This window comes from Taeniopygia guttata, chromosome 8, assembly GCF_048771995.1.
Source record: "Taeniopygia guttata chromosome 8, bTaeGut7.mat, whole genome shotgun sequence".
NCBI lineage: Eukaryota > Metazoa > Chordata > Aves > Passeriformes > Estrildidae > Taeniopygia > Taeniopygia guttata.
Genome location: NC_133033.1, coordinates 4,038,238 through 4,052,834, shown reverse-complemented (window position 1 = coordinate 4,052,834; position 14,597 = coordinate 4,038,238). Strand labels below are relative to the sequence as shown.

The 14,597-nt window shown below is 41.2% G+C and overlaps 1 protein-coding gene across 25 annotated transcripts in view; it reads right to left on the bottom strand.

Moving 5' to 3' along the window:
* DAB1 (DAB adaptor protein 1) overlaps positions 1-14,597 on the bottom strand; it is a 411,790-nt gene that overhangs the window by 41,953 nt on the left and 355,240 nt on the right. For all 25 annotated transcript variants that reach the window (XM_072932586.1, XM_072932571.1, XM_072932570.1 and 22 more), the window contains one exon: positions 13,276-13,374. In XM_072932586.1, coding sequence (XP_072788687.1) covers positions 13,276-13,374 — 99 coding nt within the window. The remainder of the gene's footprint in view (positions 1-13,275; positions 13,375-14,597) is intronic.

The window sequence follows — 14,597 nt, the reverse complement described above, 5'->3', positions numbered from 1 at the left end:
TTATCAAAATACTGAATTCTTACAAGAAGAGCATGGAGTTTTGGAACACAGCATCATTCCAATGCAGCTTTCAAAAATAAATGTCACATATGAAAACATGAAAAGCAAAAGCCACTGGAAAACTCTTGCAGATATGGATATTTCGGTATTGGGAGGCATTTCCCAGCACTGGCCAAGATGATCAGTTCTGGTCATAAAAGAATATAAATGGAAAAAAAACATGGAGTGGGGGCTGAACCCTTCCCCCTGAAGGAGACTGAAAATGGAAAGTCCAGTCCTGAATCTGTTGGAGTCAGAGCCAATCATGAAATGTAGGCTGAACAACAGATTATGGGCTTTCCTACTTCAAAAATACCCCACCCCAAGAATAGGAGCAGAAAAGGAAAATATAACCTCCAGAGTGTTCTCCAAGCCTGAAGGGCCCTCTCAGATGGCAGCCTGTAAGCGTGGCTTCACAAAGAGAAGAAAATAAATCTGTCTAATCCCCGTGCTTCCTCCACACACACTGATTCTGCAGACAATAACCTGAGGAAAGACTTTTCCAAGTGCCAGCTACTAAAAGGCATCTCAGTGCACAAGCCCTGCAATAAAAACACTTGGCACAAAAAGCTCACTTTGAGATTATATGCAGATCAAAGCTTGGTCTGTGGAGCACAAAGGGGCACATGAAATATGGTGCTGATAAAGAGAAGAATCAAAACAGATTTAGCCCCAGCTCCTGCAGACTCAGTCCCTCCAGGGGTGCAGCCGTCTGCCTGTGACACAGCACAGCACCCAGAGAAGTGTAAATTTAATTTCCTTTTAATAACAATAACAAACTCGTGAGAGCCATTCTCTTCCTGCAGCCGAGGAGATTGAAGCAAGAAAACTCAGATTATGTGACTTCCTGAGTTTAGCAGCTGAGTCAGCAGGGAGCAGAGTCAGTGAGGGAGATCCTGTGTCAGGATAAGAACCTGCTCAAGTCTAGGGCAACACTAAGCTCTGCCTGTACACTCTATGCTAAATAAAGGCAAGTACTTCCCAGGAGCACCCCAGCTAAGAGCCTGTTTCGTTGGACTCAGGAAAAGAGCACAAAAGGGTACTTTTTTTTGGGCTAAAATCCAAATTAATCCTCACCATTCCTGCTATTTGATGAAAAAAGCATCCGGCTGCTGCCTTTATCTCACCTGGGGAGCCAGAGAGGGGAATTCGAAGAGAATTGCCCTTGAGGGTGCCTCGGTGGCAGACACACCCAGTGATGCTCTCAGCTGGTGTGGCCTCGTCCCCAACCCCAGTGTCAATTAAGGCAGCAGGACATGGCTCTGCCAGCACAGCAGCCTAATTGTGATGAATGGATCTCTGATACCAAACCTAATTTGTGAAAGAGAACAGCACTAAGGTAATAAACTTCTGTCCAGCTCTCGTAAGTTGTAATAATGTCTGACAAAGACCAGATATGAATTTAGTTATTGGTCATTGTCTTCAGAAGCAAATGTTAAGTTGCTCATGCAGAAGATCCATTTATTAGATATATGAATTTGGAAAGGGGCAAAACAAAACTGGAACGCATATATGGCAAATTTCTCATCTTCACTTCAAAGGCTTTTCAATTTTTTATTGTATCAGGAGCAAAAGTAGATAGTTAAACCCAAAACTCTTGTCCAATTACTATCAAGCCCAAGATCATCTTTTAAATATGCACTTGCAAATTTTGTTCCAGGACATAGAAAATCCTAAAGGGCAAGGAAACATTTTCAGAGAGCTTTGGAAAGGCAGGTGTGGCTACACCGAAGCTGAGATGCTGGGCCTCCCATGAGTCTTGTACTATTTCCTTATTGTTCTGCATCTGACACAGCCATTGTTCTATCAGGATGCTTAAAGCAAAGCATTTGCACAGCAAAACCAAGAAGCAGCAGACCTCATCCTTGATACTGAAGTCAATGGCCCTAATCAGCTCAGCAGTGCAACATGCCCCAAATTCCACCTGCAAGGAGCACCTAGAGGCTGCAGCACATTGTTTTACTGTTTTTCACTGTTTCAGGGTGCTGTACAAGGAACAGCACTTGCCTGTAAGTCACTGTTAGAGTCCTTGGGATGGCAGTGGCTCAGTGGTCACTGTGGGATTCCAGAGCTGTAACACATCTGAGTGTATTCCCCCCTGAGCTCCCACCTCACCACCCTCTGCAAAATGGTCAGTGGATCAAAACAGCCATAAATATGCCAGTATTGCCCTCTGCTCTCAAGCCAAAGCTGCCATACAGCTCAAGTGCAGCACCTTTGACCATGCCTTGTATTTTTCCTGATAGACTCTGTAAGGCTCATTGATTAAATCTTGAATTTGAGGGAGCACAATATTCTGTAATGAGACAGCTTGCTGCAGCATCACTGAACCTCTCCATAATTTTACTGTGTTCATCTTTAGAGCTTGTGAATGTCCTTTGAGCAGCCCTTACTTTTTACAAGCTTCTTTTGTTCCTTTACACTGATATTCCTCACCCTCCTGAAACGCTTTTGATTTACATGAACAGCAAAAGCAATTCCTTCATACAACTCCTAGGAGATTTGGAAGTAATTTTTTTGGCTTTAGCTGTCTCAGATCTTAACTGCTTCAGATTCAGCAAGCATTACCAGCCACCCTCTTCTTGTAGCCTGTGATTTGAAAAACTCCTCAGTGAGAGACAGCTGCTGATTCTCTTGATTTCTCATGCAACCCCTATAAAGCAGAGCTTGAAAAGATCACAAAAACCATACTCAAATTTAAGTTGCACTGGATAGTCATCAAACAGAAACTTCCTTGGACCATAAATCTACTTGCACAATGTAAGAAACTTCACTGGAAAAGGGGGAAAAGGACAAGAGGGATTTATTTTATATTTTTCTATCTATCTCCCAGATACTCTCCCTAATTTAGTAGGACTTTAAAGGGGGCTGAAAGAAAGCACAGGTACAGGTACAAGAGCAGGAAAGGATTCTAGGGATTCACAAGCTGAGTGCAAACAGTATGCTGTGCTCACGAGCCAGTTAAAAATGATGCAAAACGGTTGAGAATTTCACATGAGACGATCTTGCCATTGTTCAAATATAGAAGTGATTTAATAAGCAGAAATTAACCAAGGTACAGAGGCAAGAATCCCTGTGTTCCACAATGTGAGACTGCTTTCAGTGGCTGCTGATGGATGTGGGGTACCTGCATGTCACCAAAGATGCCCCTGTAGTGATGAGCTTTACAATTCAGAAACAGCACCATGAACAACCAGTCCTGGTCATAAAGACCAAACCATTTTGTTTTCAGTTTTCCTACAGAAAAATGAAGAGAGGAAACCTTTTCCTCTGAGTTACAATTGCACGTAAAAGCAAGCTTCAGACAATCCCATAAATGGGATCATTCATCAATAAATCCTTCATTTGTTCAGGTCCCCCAGCAGACACTTCACCTCGGATATAAACCATCCGTAGCAACATGACAAGTGTGTGTGAAGTACTTGAGCCCTAAGATAAGAATAAAATAAAATGTAAAAGGCAAACCTCAAAGAGACTCTAAAGCAGAATAAAGAACTTGCAGGTAATTTTTTTGCTCTATTTTCATGCTCTTTTCCCCTTGCATTATCCCAAGGTAGGAATTCCTGAAGCTGCCCGTGGCAGGGTCTTGGCACATCATGTTCCAAGAGTTCTGTGTTTCAACTCAGGCAGCGTAGACTGTGTTTAAGCTCTGCCCTGGCACCTCTCACCAGCAATCTCTACAGCTCTCATTTGCACATTGCAATGCCCAGAGTTGTTTCTTCCCTGCTCATTTTCATGTAAAGCAGGATGAATGTTTGCTTTTAGTCTTCTGCTGCTAATTGAAATCTCCAAAAGCAAACTTTGATTAACTCTCCACACGCAGGCCTGGCCACACAGCTGAGAGCACAGATCAGCTCTGTTGGCTTTCCTCTCTCCCTGCCTTGCTTTTCAGTGCTGGTGTCACACACAGGATCTGCCCTCACCTTTTACTGAAATGCAGGCAGAAAGCATTTCACAGCCGTGGATTCCTTGTTCCTACTTACTCCTTCCACTCCTGCCCCTTGCAGCTCCTGCACACAGCATGTCTTCTCTTCCCCCCATCAAACCTGAACTTACTCATTTCTGCATTCCCAGCACTGCTCAGCACTGAGCCTTCTGCATGCACAGGTGATGCTCACAGTGACCTTACACTTTAGAATACTTCCAAATTCCTGTATCACTCACAGGAAAGCATTTGGCTAATTAAAAATCGCAGAAAGCTGCACATAAAACCTTTTACAAACCAACTCAGCCTTTTTAAAAGCAAGGACATAATAAAAAAATTGGATTCAAATCCATATTTTGACTATCTAAAAAGGAAAAAAAAAAAAAAAAAAGTACTCTGAGCTATGCAGAGCCAGGGCTGGGAGCCATGTGTAATATTTTTAGATACCCAGATTTCTTATTTGCTTTAAATGTCAGGGCACTCAAACTAATTAGTGATCTGCCTCACCCAGTCACAGTGCTGCTTTAAAGCCAGCAGGAATGCTGCTGCCTGCTTCACTGGGAGGACAATGATGTGGAATGAGGATGGGAACCACAAAGGATTAGGAAGTATTAACAGCAGAGAGAGGTAGGACGCTACAATTTAGGGACCCAAGAGGCAATGCTGTAATTCCACATTTGCCACCACGTGCTGGGAGCACCACGGGAGATGCTGTTCCAGCCCCGAGGCTCCCCTGGGCTGCCACATGCTGAGCACACAGAGCACCCACCTGAAAGGTCAGCAGTACAGGCATCTCATTTGGGAAGACAACTTTTATGAGCAGCTGTTTTTGTACGAAGCAAAGATCTACTGGTATGTGAAATTTATGGCTTATTCAACTGAAAGAGAGGGATGAAAGCAGGTATTTGTTTGGCATCCATTGGCACTGGCCTTTCCTCTTCTCCTTCCACAGGGAACTTATTACATAAATTAAGAGGGATAAAAAAGGTGTTTATTCATTCCCATGGACTATCAGAGTGAAAAATGCTTTTGCTGACTTTCCTGTGTTCCTGAAGGCAGAACATCACCAATGACTTGACTTCCAATAAGTATCTATTACTATCATTCTCCTGACTCCAGGTAAATTTAAAAGCAATCCTTTCCTGTAGTTTCTCTCCCTAATTATCCTTGCTAGTGAAGGACACCTGCCCCCCTTTCATCTGCCCCCACAACAGGAGAGCCCACGAGGCAGCACAGGAATTCAGGAGCAGTGACAGTGCTATTGCTCCTACCAGGGCAAACACAAAATTGCAGAGCAGCCCACCAGATAAAAATGCTCTGAATAGGAAGGAAAATCACCAGCACTCCTGGGGTGTAATGCTTCCCAGCTAACTCCAAGGAAAAAAAGAGTGGATTTCAAAGGGGGATGTAACTTTCTGTTCTGGCACCGGCTGAATGTCCCCCACTGCTCTCCAGGAAAGTTTCAGAGCATCTCAGCTGCCTGTGCTATTATTATGTCAGCATTTCTCTTGCTAAATCCTTTCCCAAGCAGTCTGAAATCCTGCCATTGTAATTCCAGGTGTGCTGAAAATGGGCCTGAAATTTTCTTCTGCTGTGTGATGCATTAACCTGGCTTAAAAACACCAGGACTTGCACGCAACTCTGTGTTTTGGGTGCTCTTCTTATAAGATGAAATTGCAGCTGGAGAAAAAAGCAATGTGGCTCTGCTGGAGATTCATTTATCTGGATCACAAAAGGGTAGTGAATACAGGCAAAGAAAATCCCAGTATAACTGAATACTTTCAGTTTTCTGCCATGGGACAATAGGGAAGAAATGCCATGCAGCTCCACTATATAACAGGATCCAGAACAATAAATATAGTGACTTTCAGCTCCTTAGCAAAATCCACCCAAAATTCTGGTTAAGCATACCAAACATTGAAATTGGTAAAAACCAGAAGTGTTGGCATAGTAGTTTTTACTACAACATCTCCATAGACAGAGTATCCACCCCCACATGCAATGGAAGCCAAATGGTAACTGGGAATACATTATTATTCCTAATATTTACTGTTTGGAAGTGTTATTTATCACTGTTATAACTATATAACAGTGAGATTCTCCATACCAAAATGCAGAATGCACGTAAGCAGCACTTCCCTTTCTTAACTCAATCCTGGGGTGCTTGGATTAAACATCAGGAGGCCAAATGAGACTATCACTGAGCTCATAAAATCTCATTTTCTGCCTTTTTGAAAGCAATCAACTTTTTACCCTTTTCACACTTAAAAAAAATAAATACAGCTGCAACAAAATCACACAAATTATTCCAGTTTGGATAACGTGTCTGGAATAGCTTTATTTTATTTTCATCTCCATTAGGGTCAGAATTCTCACAAGGCAGTCTCTGCACATCCTGACTACAAGTAAGCTGGACTCAGCTCTAGATCTGAGCTTTTCCCTTTCCTAGGTGAAAGGAAGAGAAATTTCACCCCTCAAAGCAAACCTCCAGATCCCCAAGACTTCACAATATGCACAATCACACCCACATTTTGCCTTTTGGGCTCTGTTTATCCACAGTAACTAAACTGCCATGCTACCAAAGGTTTTTTAAAACCCTCAACAGCAAACTGAGCATCTAAAGAACAGAACTCCACGAGCTTGTGGCTATTAAAAGTCCCAGTGGAGCACTGTGAACCAGCCAAACTGCCCAGGGCCCAGTTTGGAAGGCCAATAATGAATGAATTACAATAGTCAATAAGGGATGTAATTAAGGAAGTAGGTTCTCCTGACATTTACATTTTGCTAGCTGCCACATGTGCATGAAATGTGTTATTGTTTCCCTTCTGAAGTACCAGGGTCTATAAATACCTTTTAAGAATCATATGCAGATGTTTAAGTCCTCTCCTCTGCCATATTCTAATTAGACACATTTATTGCATGCAGAACAGTAAATGCCATGTTTTACTGGTCATATTTACAAGCAGAAAGATGGAAAGTGTCAAGGAGCAGGGCAAAACTCCCAGTCAGCTCCAGAGGGATCTTCTGCAGGCAGAAGCTGTGACAATGCACAAAGAAAGGCCCCAGATTTCACCATTATCAACTCTATGTGTAAAACTTGACTTTGTTGTTTTACAGTTATTGCTCTTTATTGTTATTATGTAATATTTTCTTATACTGCAGCCCTTAAAAGACCTCAGCATGGTCCAAGACCAAACATTTCTTACAAAAGGAGTTCCTATAAATAGATAATACTGATTAAAAAAATAAATAAAGAAAGAATTAAAAGGTAATGCCAGCAAGTTTATCTTTAAATTGCAACCTTTGAGAGCCAAAAGCCTCGTAGTGACCCTTGGGACATCTCTGAGATGCAGGAATGCAGTAACTCCTCAGCATCATCAGGTTTAAAACAAGTTTGTAGCATGGAAGTAATAAGGAAAAAATAAGGAGGTACTGAATAAATATGTGTAAAGAATTCCTCCAAAAGATGATGGGTAGGGTAGGAAGGGATCTGGGAGTCATTTATTAAGAAAACTGAATAAATGAATGGTGAAAGTTGGTACTATGGATTGACTCCTCAAAAGCTGATGATGAATAAAGGCAGCCATGAAGAGCGAAGAAACAATTCAGCAATGGGCTGATAAAAGAGAGAAGGCAGATTCAGCCCAGGAATGCAAAGGGAAGTGTGACATGATCAAAAGAATAAGCTGAGGCAGCAATCGTGGCAGTCACAATGGATTTCAAAAATAAAAGTCAAATTTGTCAAGGACAAAGAAAGGGATAACAATTGAGACACGAGATGAAGAGAGACAGGACTGGGTGTTAACTCTCAGTGTGAGAGCAAGTGCTGCACTTCAGGTGAGAAGAATTCTGCAAGAGCTGCAGTTACCCTGGGTGTGGCAAGCCAAACACATCACTGGTCAAACAGGCTGCTGAACTGACAGGGCTGAATAAGAGATGATGCTGGGATTTTGCTCAGCTCTCCAAAAAGGAGGTCAGAGAGACCTCTGGGAGTCAGGATTAGAAAGCCTGGTTTGGCCTCACTGAGCTTCAGCTGCTGGCTAAAGATGCAAGGAGAGGGCTGGAGAGACAGATCAAGATTGGAGCAGAAGACAGAGCTGGCATCACTTGGTTCGACACAATAACCAAATTTATGTTTGCAATTAAACAACTCTGGCAAAAAGTACAGCAGAGAATAAAAAGAGATCCAGGACAGAGAACACACAGGAAATCCCAGATGAAAACTGCAGGAGAGGATTTGGGATTGTCTCAGGTAAAATCCAGAGACAAGAGTCACAAAGATCAGGTGAGAGGACTTTGTGTGGAATCAGCTGATGGGGTAAGATGCTCACAGAGGGCTGCACCTGAGATCAGCCAGAGAGAGGAACTTTGGGAAGTTCCAAAAACACAAAGGGGACAAAACCCATCATGGCAGGGACCACCAGCATCCTCCTGGCCAATTCCCACCCTCTGGAAACACCAAACTCAGTGAACTCCTCACCCCATCTCTCCTGCTCGCTGCGGAGCGAGGAGAGAGCAGAATAAATTAATTCCTTCTTTCTATTTCTATTTTTAAAGCCTCAGAGATGCTCAGTGAAAGAGACTCTGACAGTTTGACATTTCATCTGCTCCAGCACATGTGCTTCAAGGAATAACTGCAGATCCATGATGGTACCTCGATTTCTGGTCAGGGATGCCAGATCCAACAGATTTCCAGCAAAGTCAAGAGGTACCTTTGGTACATTTTAAACGAGGCCTCTTCTGCCAACAGTGAGAATTTTAATCTTGCTGAACTTCTCTTTCAGCCAAGTTTAGCTGTCCTGTTAGCAATCTATCAGCATAATTAACACCATCACTCACATTGCCTAGGGAAGAGCAGCAAATCCAGGGGTTATCAGCACAAACCTGATAAAGCCTCAGAATGTGCTGGAAAATGCTTTTATAGAAGCAACTTGAGAAATCTGCACTGTAAGGTCAAGACAGCTTAGAAGTTCAGGAAGATGGGCAAGATGTTGGCATCCAAAACATCAGTTGGAACTTTTCAGAGCCATAACATGACCTCAGTTAAACAGAACACCGTGGGGACAACAGGATTATAACCACCCACCAACAGGATTACTACCACCAAACCACCCAAATAAATATTATTTATTTGGATGTCATGAAGATTTAAAGCAGAAGCACCATCACTACTTCTGTGGCCAGTGTGAGGAAACAAATTAATTTTTTTTTAATAGAATACTACAGGTAATGTCTGGTTGCCCTTACATGGAATAGGGCACATCACTTCATGCAGGTAAACCCTCAAAGATAATAAATAAAATAAAATAAAATAAAATCCTCAGCAAAGATAATTAAGGCTGGAGGAACTGATAGGTAACAAGAACAAAAAGTCAAAATGAAATAAATGTATTTATACACATGGTTTTCCTTCCTGGGTTTCACACTGCCAGCCTGAAGAAAATGGCTACAGATCAAATTCATGAAATGTGAGCCACACACTGCAATACTTCTGTGCAATAAATACCAAAACCCCACCAGAGCACTCCTGGAAATGTTACAATCCCACAGACTGGGCCCTAGAGCTTTATTTCAATAAGGATAGGGGCCAACATCTCTGAAAGAGAATAGGCAATGCAATTGAAACTCAGTTTCAGGGTGCTACAAAACAGGTAGAAATTGGTGAGATGGCTGTCATCTTCATCAACTGGGCTACAATCCATCTGCTTAGGGTATTTCCCATAAATAAGCAAGATACTTATACTGATTTACCCTGCTTTTTGGCCAGTGGAGGAATCCAGATAAATAATTTAGCTATACAATACCTCACAGAGAGCTGTATTTTACAGCATATTCTGGCAATCTGCACATCCACGAGCTGATACAAAATTTTACTTTAACAGAAATAATTTGTTGCTTAGAGCCAAATAGTAATTTCTTGCTTTTATCTCATTTCTTTTTCACAGTTTAGGGGCTTGCCATTGAAGTCGACTGCATTTTGCAATTAGAGACAACAACCTCACTGCATGGAGGTGGAAGGAAATATTTTCCCAAGCATTTCAGAGGATTTAATTATTAGTTTCAAATACATTTTTGGAAAGGAACCTGCAAGTAAACAGAGATTTATGGCCACATAAATAAACAATGAGACAATTACAGGCTCTTTACAGAGCCCAGATTAGTCACGCAGGTCTAATGAAGCATCACTGAGCTATCACAGGGAGATGGCCTGATGTGTGTGATTAACAAAACAACGCTCAGGAACAGCTAACCAGCAATGCTGGGCCTCCACAAAATCTGCATTTCCTTCCACATGCACAGTCATGGCTTAGGTTGCTTTCCTAGCAAATCACCAACCACTGCATTCCACGCAGGCAGGGAGAATATTAAATAACACAACGCAATTATTTGCGGTTTTGCCATCTGAAGATCATGCTTTTGAAAATATAAAAGAACTCCCATAAAATAAATTCAGAATATATTGCAGCATTGAGGGCTAACCAAGATGGATATGACAGAATAAATGGTAAAAAAAATATTTTATTGTAATATGCAGCAAGGAAATCTCTCAAGTGGCATTGGGTAGAGAAAATATTGTGTTCAGAAATAATTATGGTAGGTTTTTTTACAGTAAAAACCAAAAGAAAATGTATATCCTTCAGGTAAGGTATTTATTTAGCAAACATAATCTGGAGAAAGCAAATGGGGTGGATGGAAAACATCTGACAGCTGAAAAAAAAGGTGCATTTATAAGATTAATAGGGTCTCAAACCCCATGTGTAATGACAATTTTTGGCATAGACACAACAGGAGAACATCCTGTTAGTCATATTAAATACAATTTTTTGCTATCATGTTCTAAATACACTGACAAGTACTTGGAAAGTGGAATGAAGGGACCTCTTTAGTGTAATCCCTGGCATGGAATGATGGAATAAGAAAGGATTGTTATTATTTCTATTACAGTGCTGTAGATGAACCAACTGTACTGCATCTACAGTGCAAACTCACAGTAAAATCCTTCTTGCATTTTTCTTGGTGAGATATACTCTTTCCAAATTATATTCTACCTTCAACTCAATCTCCTTCATGGATAAATTTACTCAAAGGGCAGAATTCCTGATGGCTGGAATAATACCATTATTAAAATCAATGCTTTTTGATGAATATTATGTCTGGAACATATTAAGGAGAGCTATACAGTAGAGGAAGAAAAAAAACCTGCTTATCATTATCAGTAACCCAACCAGAGCCCTTCATCTGTAACGAATTATGGAGCAATTCCCCTAAATCATCTGTATGAAGTCAGCTATGACACTGCCAATTTGAAAAAAAATTTGCTAGTTTTGAGCTACAAATTGATTTTTTATTGTGATAAATTAAAATCCAATGGCAGCCTACAAGATACTCAACATGAAGAAGCCCACTTTTTTTTTCCTGAGTATTTTTATTCTTTTCTATCATATGGGACTGGTGCTGGGGCAGACGTGACAGCAATAGACAATGGTAGAAGTTAAGAAAAGACACTCTAGAGAGGTAAATAATCTTTCCAAAATACCCTTTTGGGAATTCCAAAATCATGGAAATACAGCTAAGGGAAAAAGCATAGTGAGGGACAGACAGGGTTGTTAAAGGAGGAGAAAGCAAATGCAAGATTATCCAGACTCTTCCCTATTAAGGGCTGCTTTTTTCCCTGCTGCATAAAAGTCAACATCAAACTCCAAACTTTATAAACTCTGAAGTTTAACATGGAAATTAGAAGATCAGTGTGAGCGAAATAGAATCTTTTTCCAGCTCTTCACAGCTTCTTCCCATCCAAAAACCTGGGCACAGCAGCCGTACAACCCCTACTTTTGCCAGATTTTGGGATTTTCCAGCAGGAATGGGAATGAGGTGACAACTGTAGGCTGGCAAAACAGAGACAGGCTGGATGAGAAAGGCTAAGAATGAATGGGACAAGGGTGTGAAACTTTTGTAAAAGGAGAGACCCAAGGTGGGAAAAAAGCCCAAGGGATGGTGGCTGTGAAGATCTGACAGAGGATTCCATGCACCTCTGCCCCAAAGCCTTGGCATGGGAAGCAGGACTCTCCTGTTTTGACAAGAACATGTCCAAAGTGCTGTGGAAAGCTCCCCACATGCCTCTGTGACAGCCCTGCTGCAAGAAGGACAACTCAATAGTCCTGTCCATCACTCGGGCAGCTCAGGGGCAGACATCTGCAAGCTGGATTTAAGGGTTTCATTCTAAGCCCCAGTGGGTGAGTGACAGGTTTGCTGTAAGGATGATATAGTTATGTCAGATTTAGAGTATGGGATGTCAGAGCTGTGAAATGAAGGAGACTGTTCCCGTGTCCCCACCTCACTTTCTGCAGGCAGCAGAGTGTGCAGGATGCTCCAGGAGAGGCAGCTGGAATAAAGCACACCTTTGTTTCTAAAACATGTCCTCTTTTCCCTCTTTATTCTATGTAAAAAATTCCAGTGTTTGAGAAACATTCAGAGACAAATGCAAAAGGAATAGACTTTCTCTTTCCTCTTTTTTATTTCCCCAATAAAAGGCTTTAATCTCAGGAAAGCAACAGTGGCTGGGGTGCAATTTGCACTGACAGCCCTAATTCTGACATTTCCCATTTTCTGTAACCCCAGCAATGCCCTCTGAAACACAGCTTTTGCATGGATACTTTACACAACACATCCCAAATGAGCTTTTCATTACTAACTACTCGTATTATGTATCAGTGAGCTCAATGACATTGATTTTCTAATAATATAAATTAACTGGCAAAGATAATTTCATCTATCATCAGTAGGGTTTTATTTCTGGCACCGTGTTAAACAGTTAATCTTCCAAAAGATTAAATCAAGAGCTTTTTAAAATTCAAGGCAGAGCTTAAACTGCTGTAAAAATCTTCTTAATTATGATTAAAACAGTTTGTGTGTTGTTGCTTTATATTGAAGTAGTGTAATGTTTTGCTTAGGTTTCTTCTTTTAGAGCAATTTAAAAAAATCAAACATGGTATTGGTGGGGCAGAAACTGCATAAGGCATGAAAGCCTCTGCAACTTCCTCCACCAGATGGCTACTTGGGAAGTTGATAGCTCACAGAGACAACCTCAACTTTTCCAGCATCTCTTACCTCTCATTCCATACAAAATGTAGTTTTTCTATCACTGACAATACACAAGCTAAACTCTACAAGTGCGATAACCCTTTATCAAATTTCTGAGATGCTTCATGTGTGCTTGCACCACAGAGATTCCACTGCCCAGCCAGGAAATGGTTCTAAAGGAATCAGGGAAAGATTCAACTCTATCCCACCACACAATCAGCTTTACTTACCCCTGTCTTTTCATCAAAGATTTTGATTCCCCCAAAGGAAACTGTTAAGAAGACTTTTTGTTTATGTTCTCCTTTCGATCGAGCCGCAGCAACAATTCCCTGTGGAAACAAGGAGCAGTTTTAGTTGATTTCATGACTCTCCCACATGCCACAGATTTACTTGTGGACATTTCACCACTTTTCTAGGAAAACGTAAAGGTTTTCCAGGAACAGCCCCCTCCTTACTCCTGGCTTCCTCCTTTTTTGCAAGGTACCACATCTCTTTATGCTACCCAGAGAGCGTTTCAAATGTGCTCCCACTTCCAACCTCTGCACGAGCTAATCCTCCATGAAATTTGTTTTCATGGAAGCTGAAGGTCATTTCTAGCACACTTTTTCCAGCTATAAGCTGTTCTATTTATTTATTTATTTTTTAAATAGGAAAAAAAAAACAAAAACAACAAGAGCAGAGGATAGAAAATGCCAATGAATTTACCTTACTTCACACTCATCTAGTATAAGCAACTTGATGTTTTTCTAGAAGAAAAATATTCTTCTAAAAATCAAGCTACATCTTTGCTGTGACAAAGTGGCATTGAGGGTAATTTTTTTTTCAGATCTCAGACCTTTTTTTTAAGAGAATTTGCTGATACCATCTCATGCATTATTCTCCCACAGCAAAATTAGAACAGTAACTTGTTTCCACCCTCTCAGGAGCCTGCCCTGACCAGTAACACTGAACTGAGATCAAATACAATCAGTTGTACTCCTAAATGAAATGAAATATTTAGACTTTATCTGGTTCTCTGAGATTCCAATGTTTCACTAACATCTAACTTAGGTTTCAAGACCTTCATTGCTACCATTACAAGGATCTGATGTCAAAAGCCACCCCAAGACTTTATGTGGCCTCCAAATTCTTGTTATGGAACACTGGGTTTCCAGAGTCCAGAAATTAATGCTCTGCCCTCAAAAATGAATTTCTAACATTTCCTCCCTTTAATAATTTTAGTCATTTCCCAGTACTGTTTAGATCAATCTTGCCACCTGCAAACAGGTATTAGGCACCTGGGAGATGTGGAAATATTAATCCATAGAGGAGAGAGACAAAAAGGTTTGTGCAGCAGGACAGTGACAACTCTCCCCATAGTGCCAGGAGCCATGAAATGATCAGAAACACCCAGCACACATTTAAATCAGGCAGGAATATTGTGGCAGATGTGACACAACAACAGAGCAACTTTTGGAGCAGATTAATTTTTGCCTGCCATGAAAGTGATTTGTAAATTATCTCCCAGATCTTGCTTTTAGGTTGTTGAACCACAAGCTGAGTGTCACCCCAT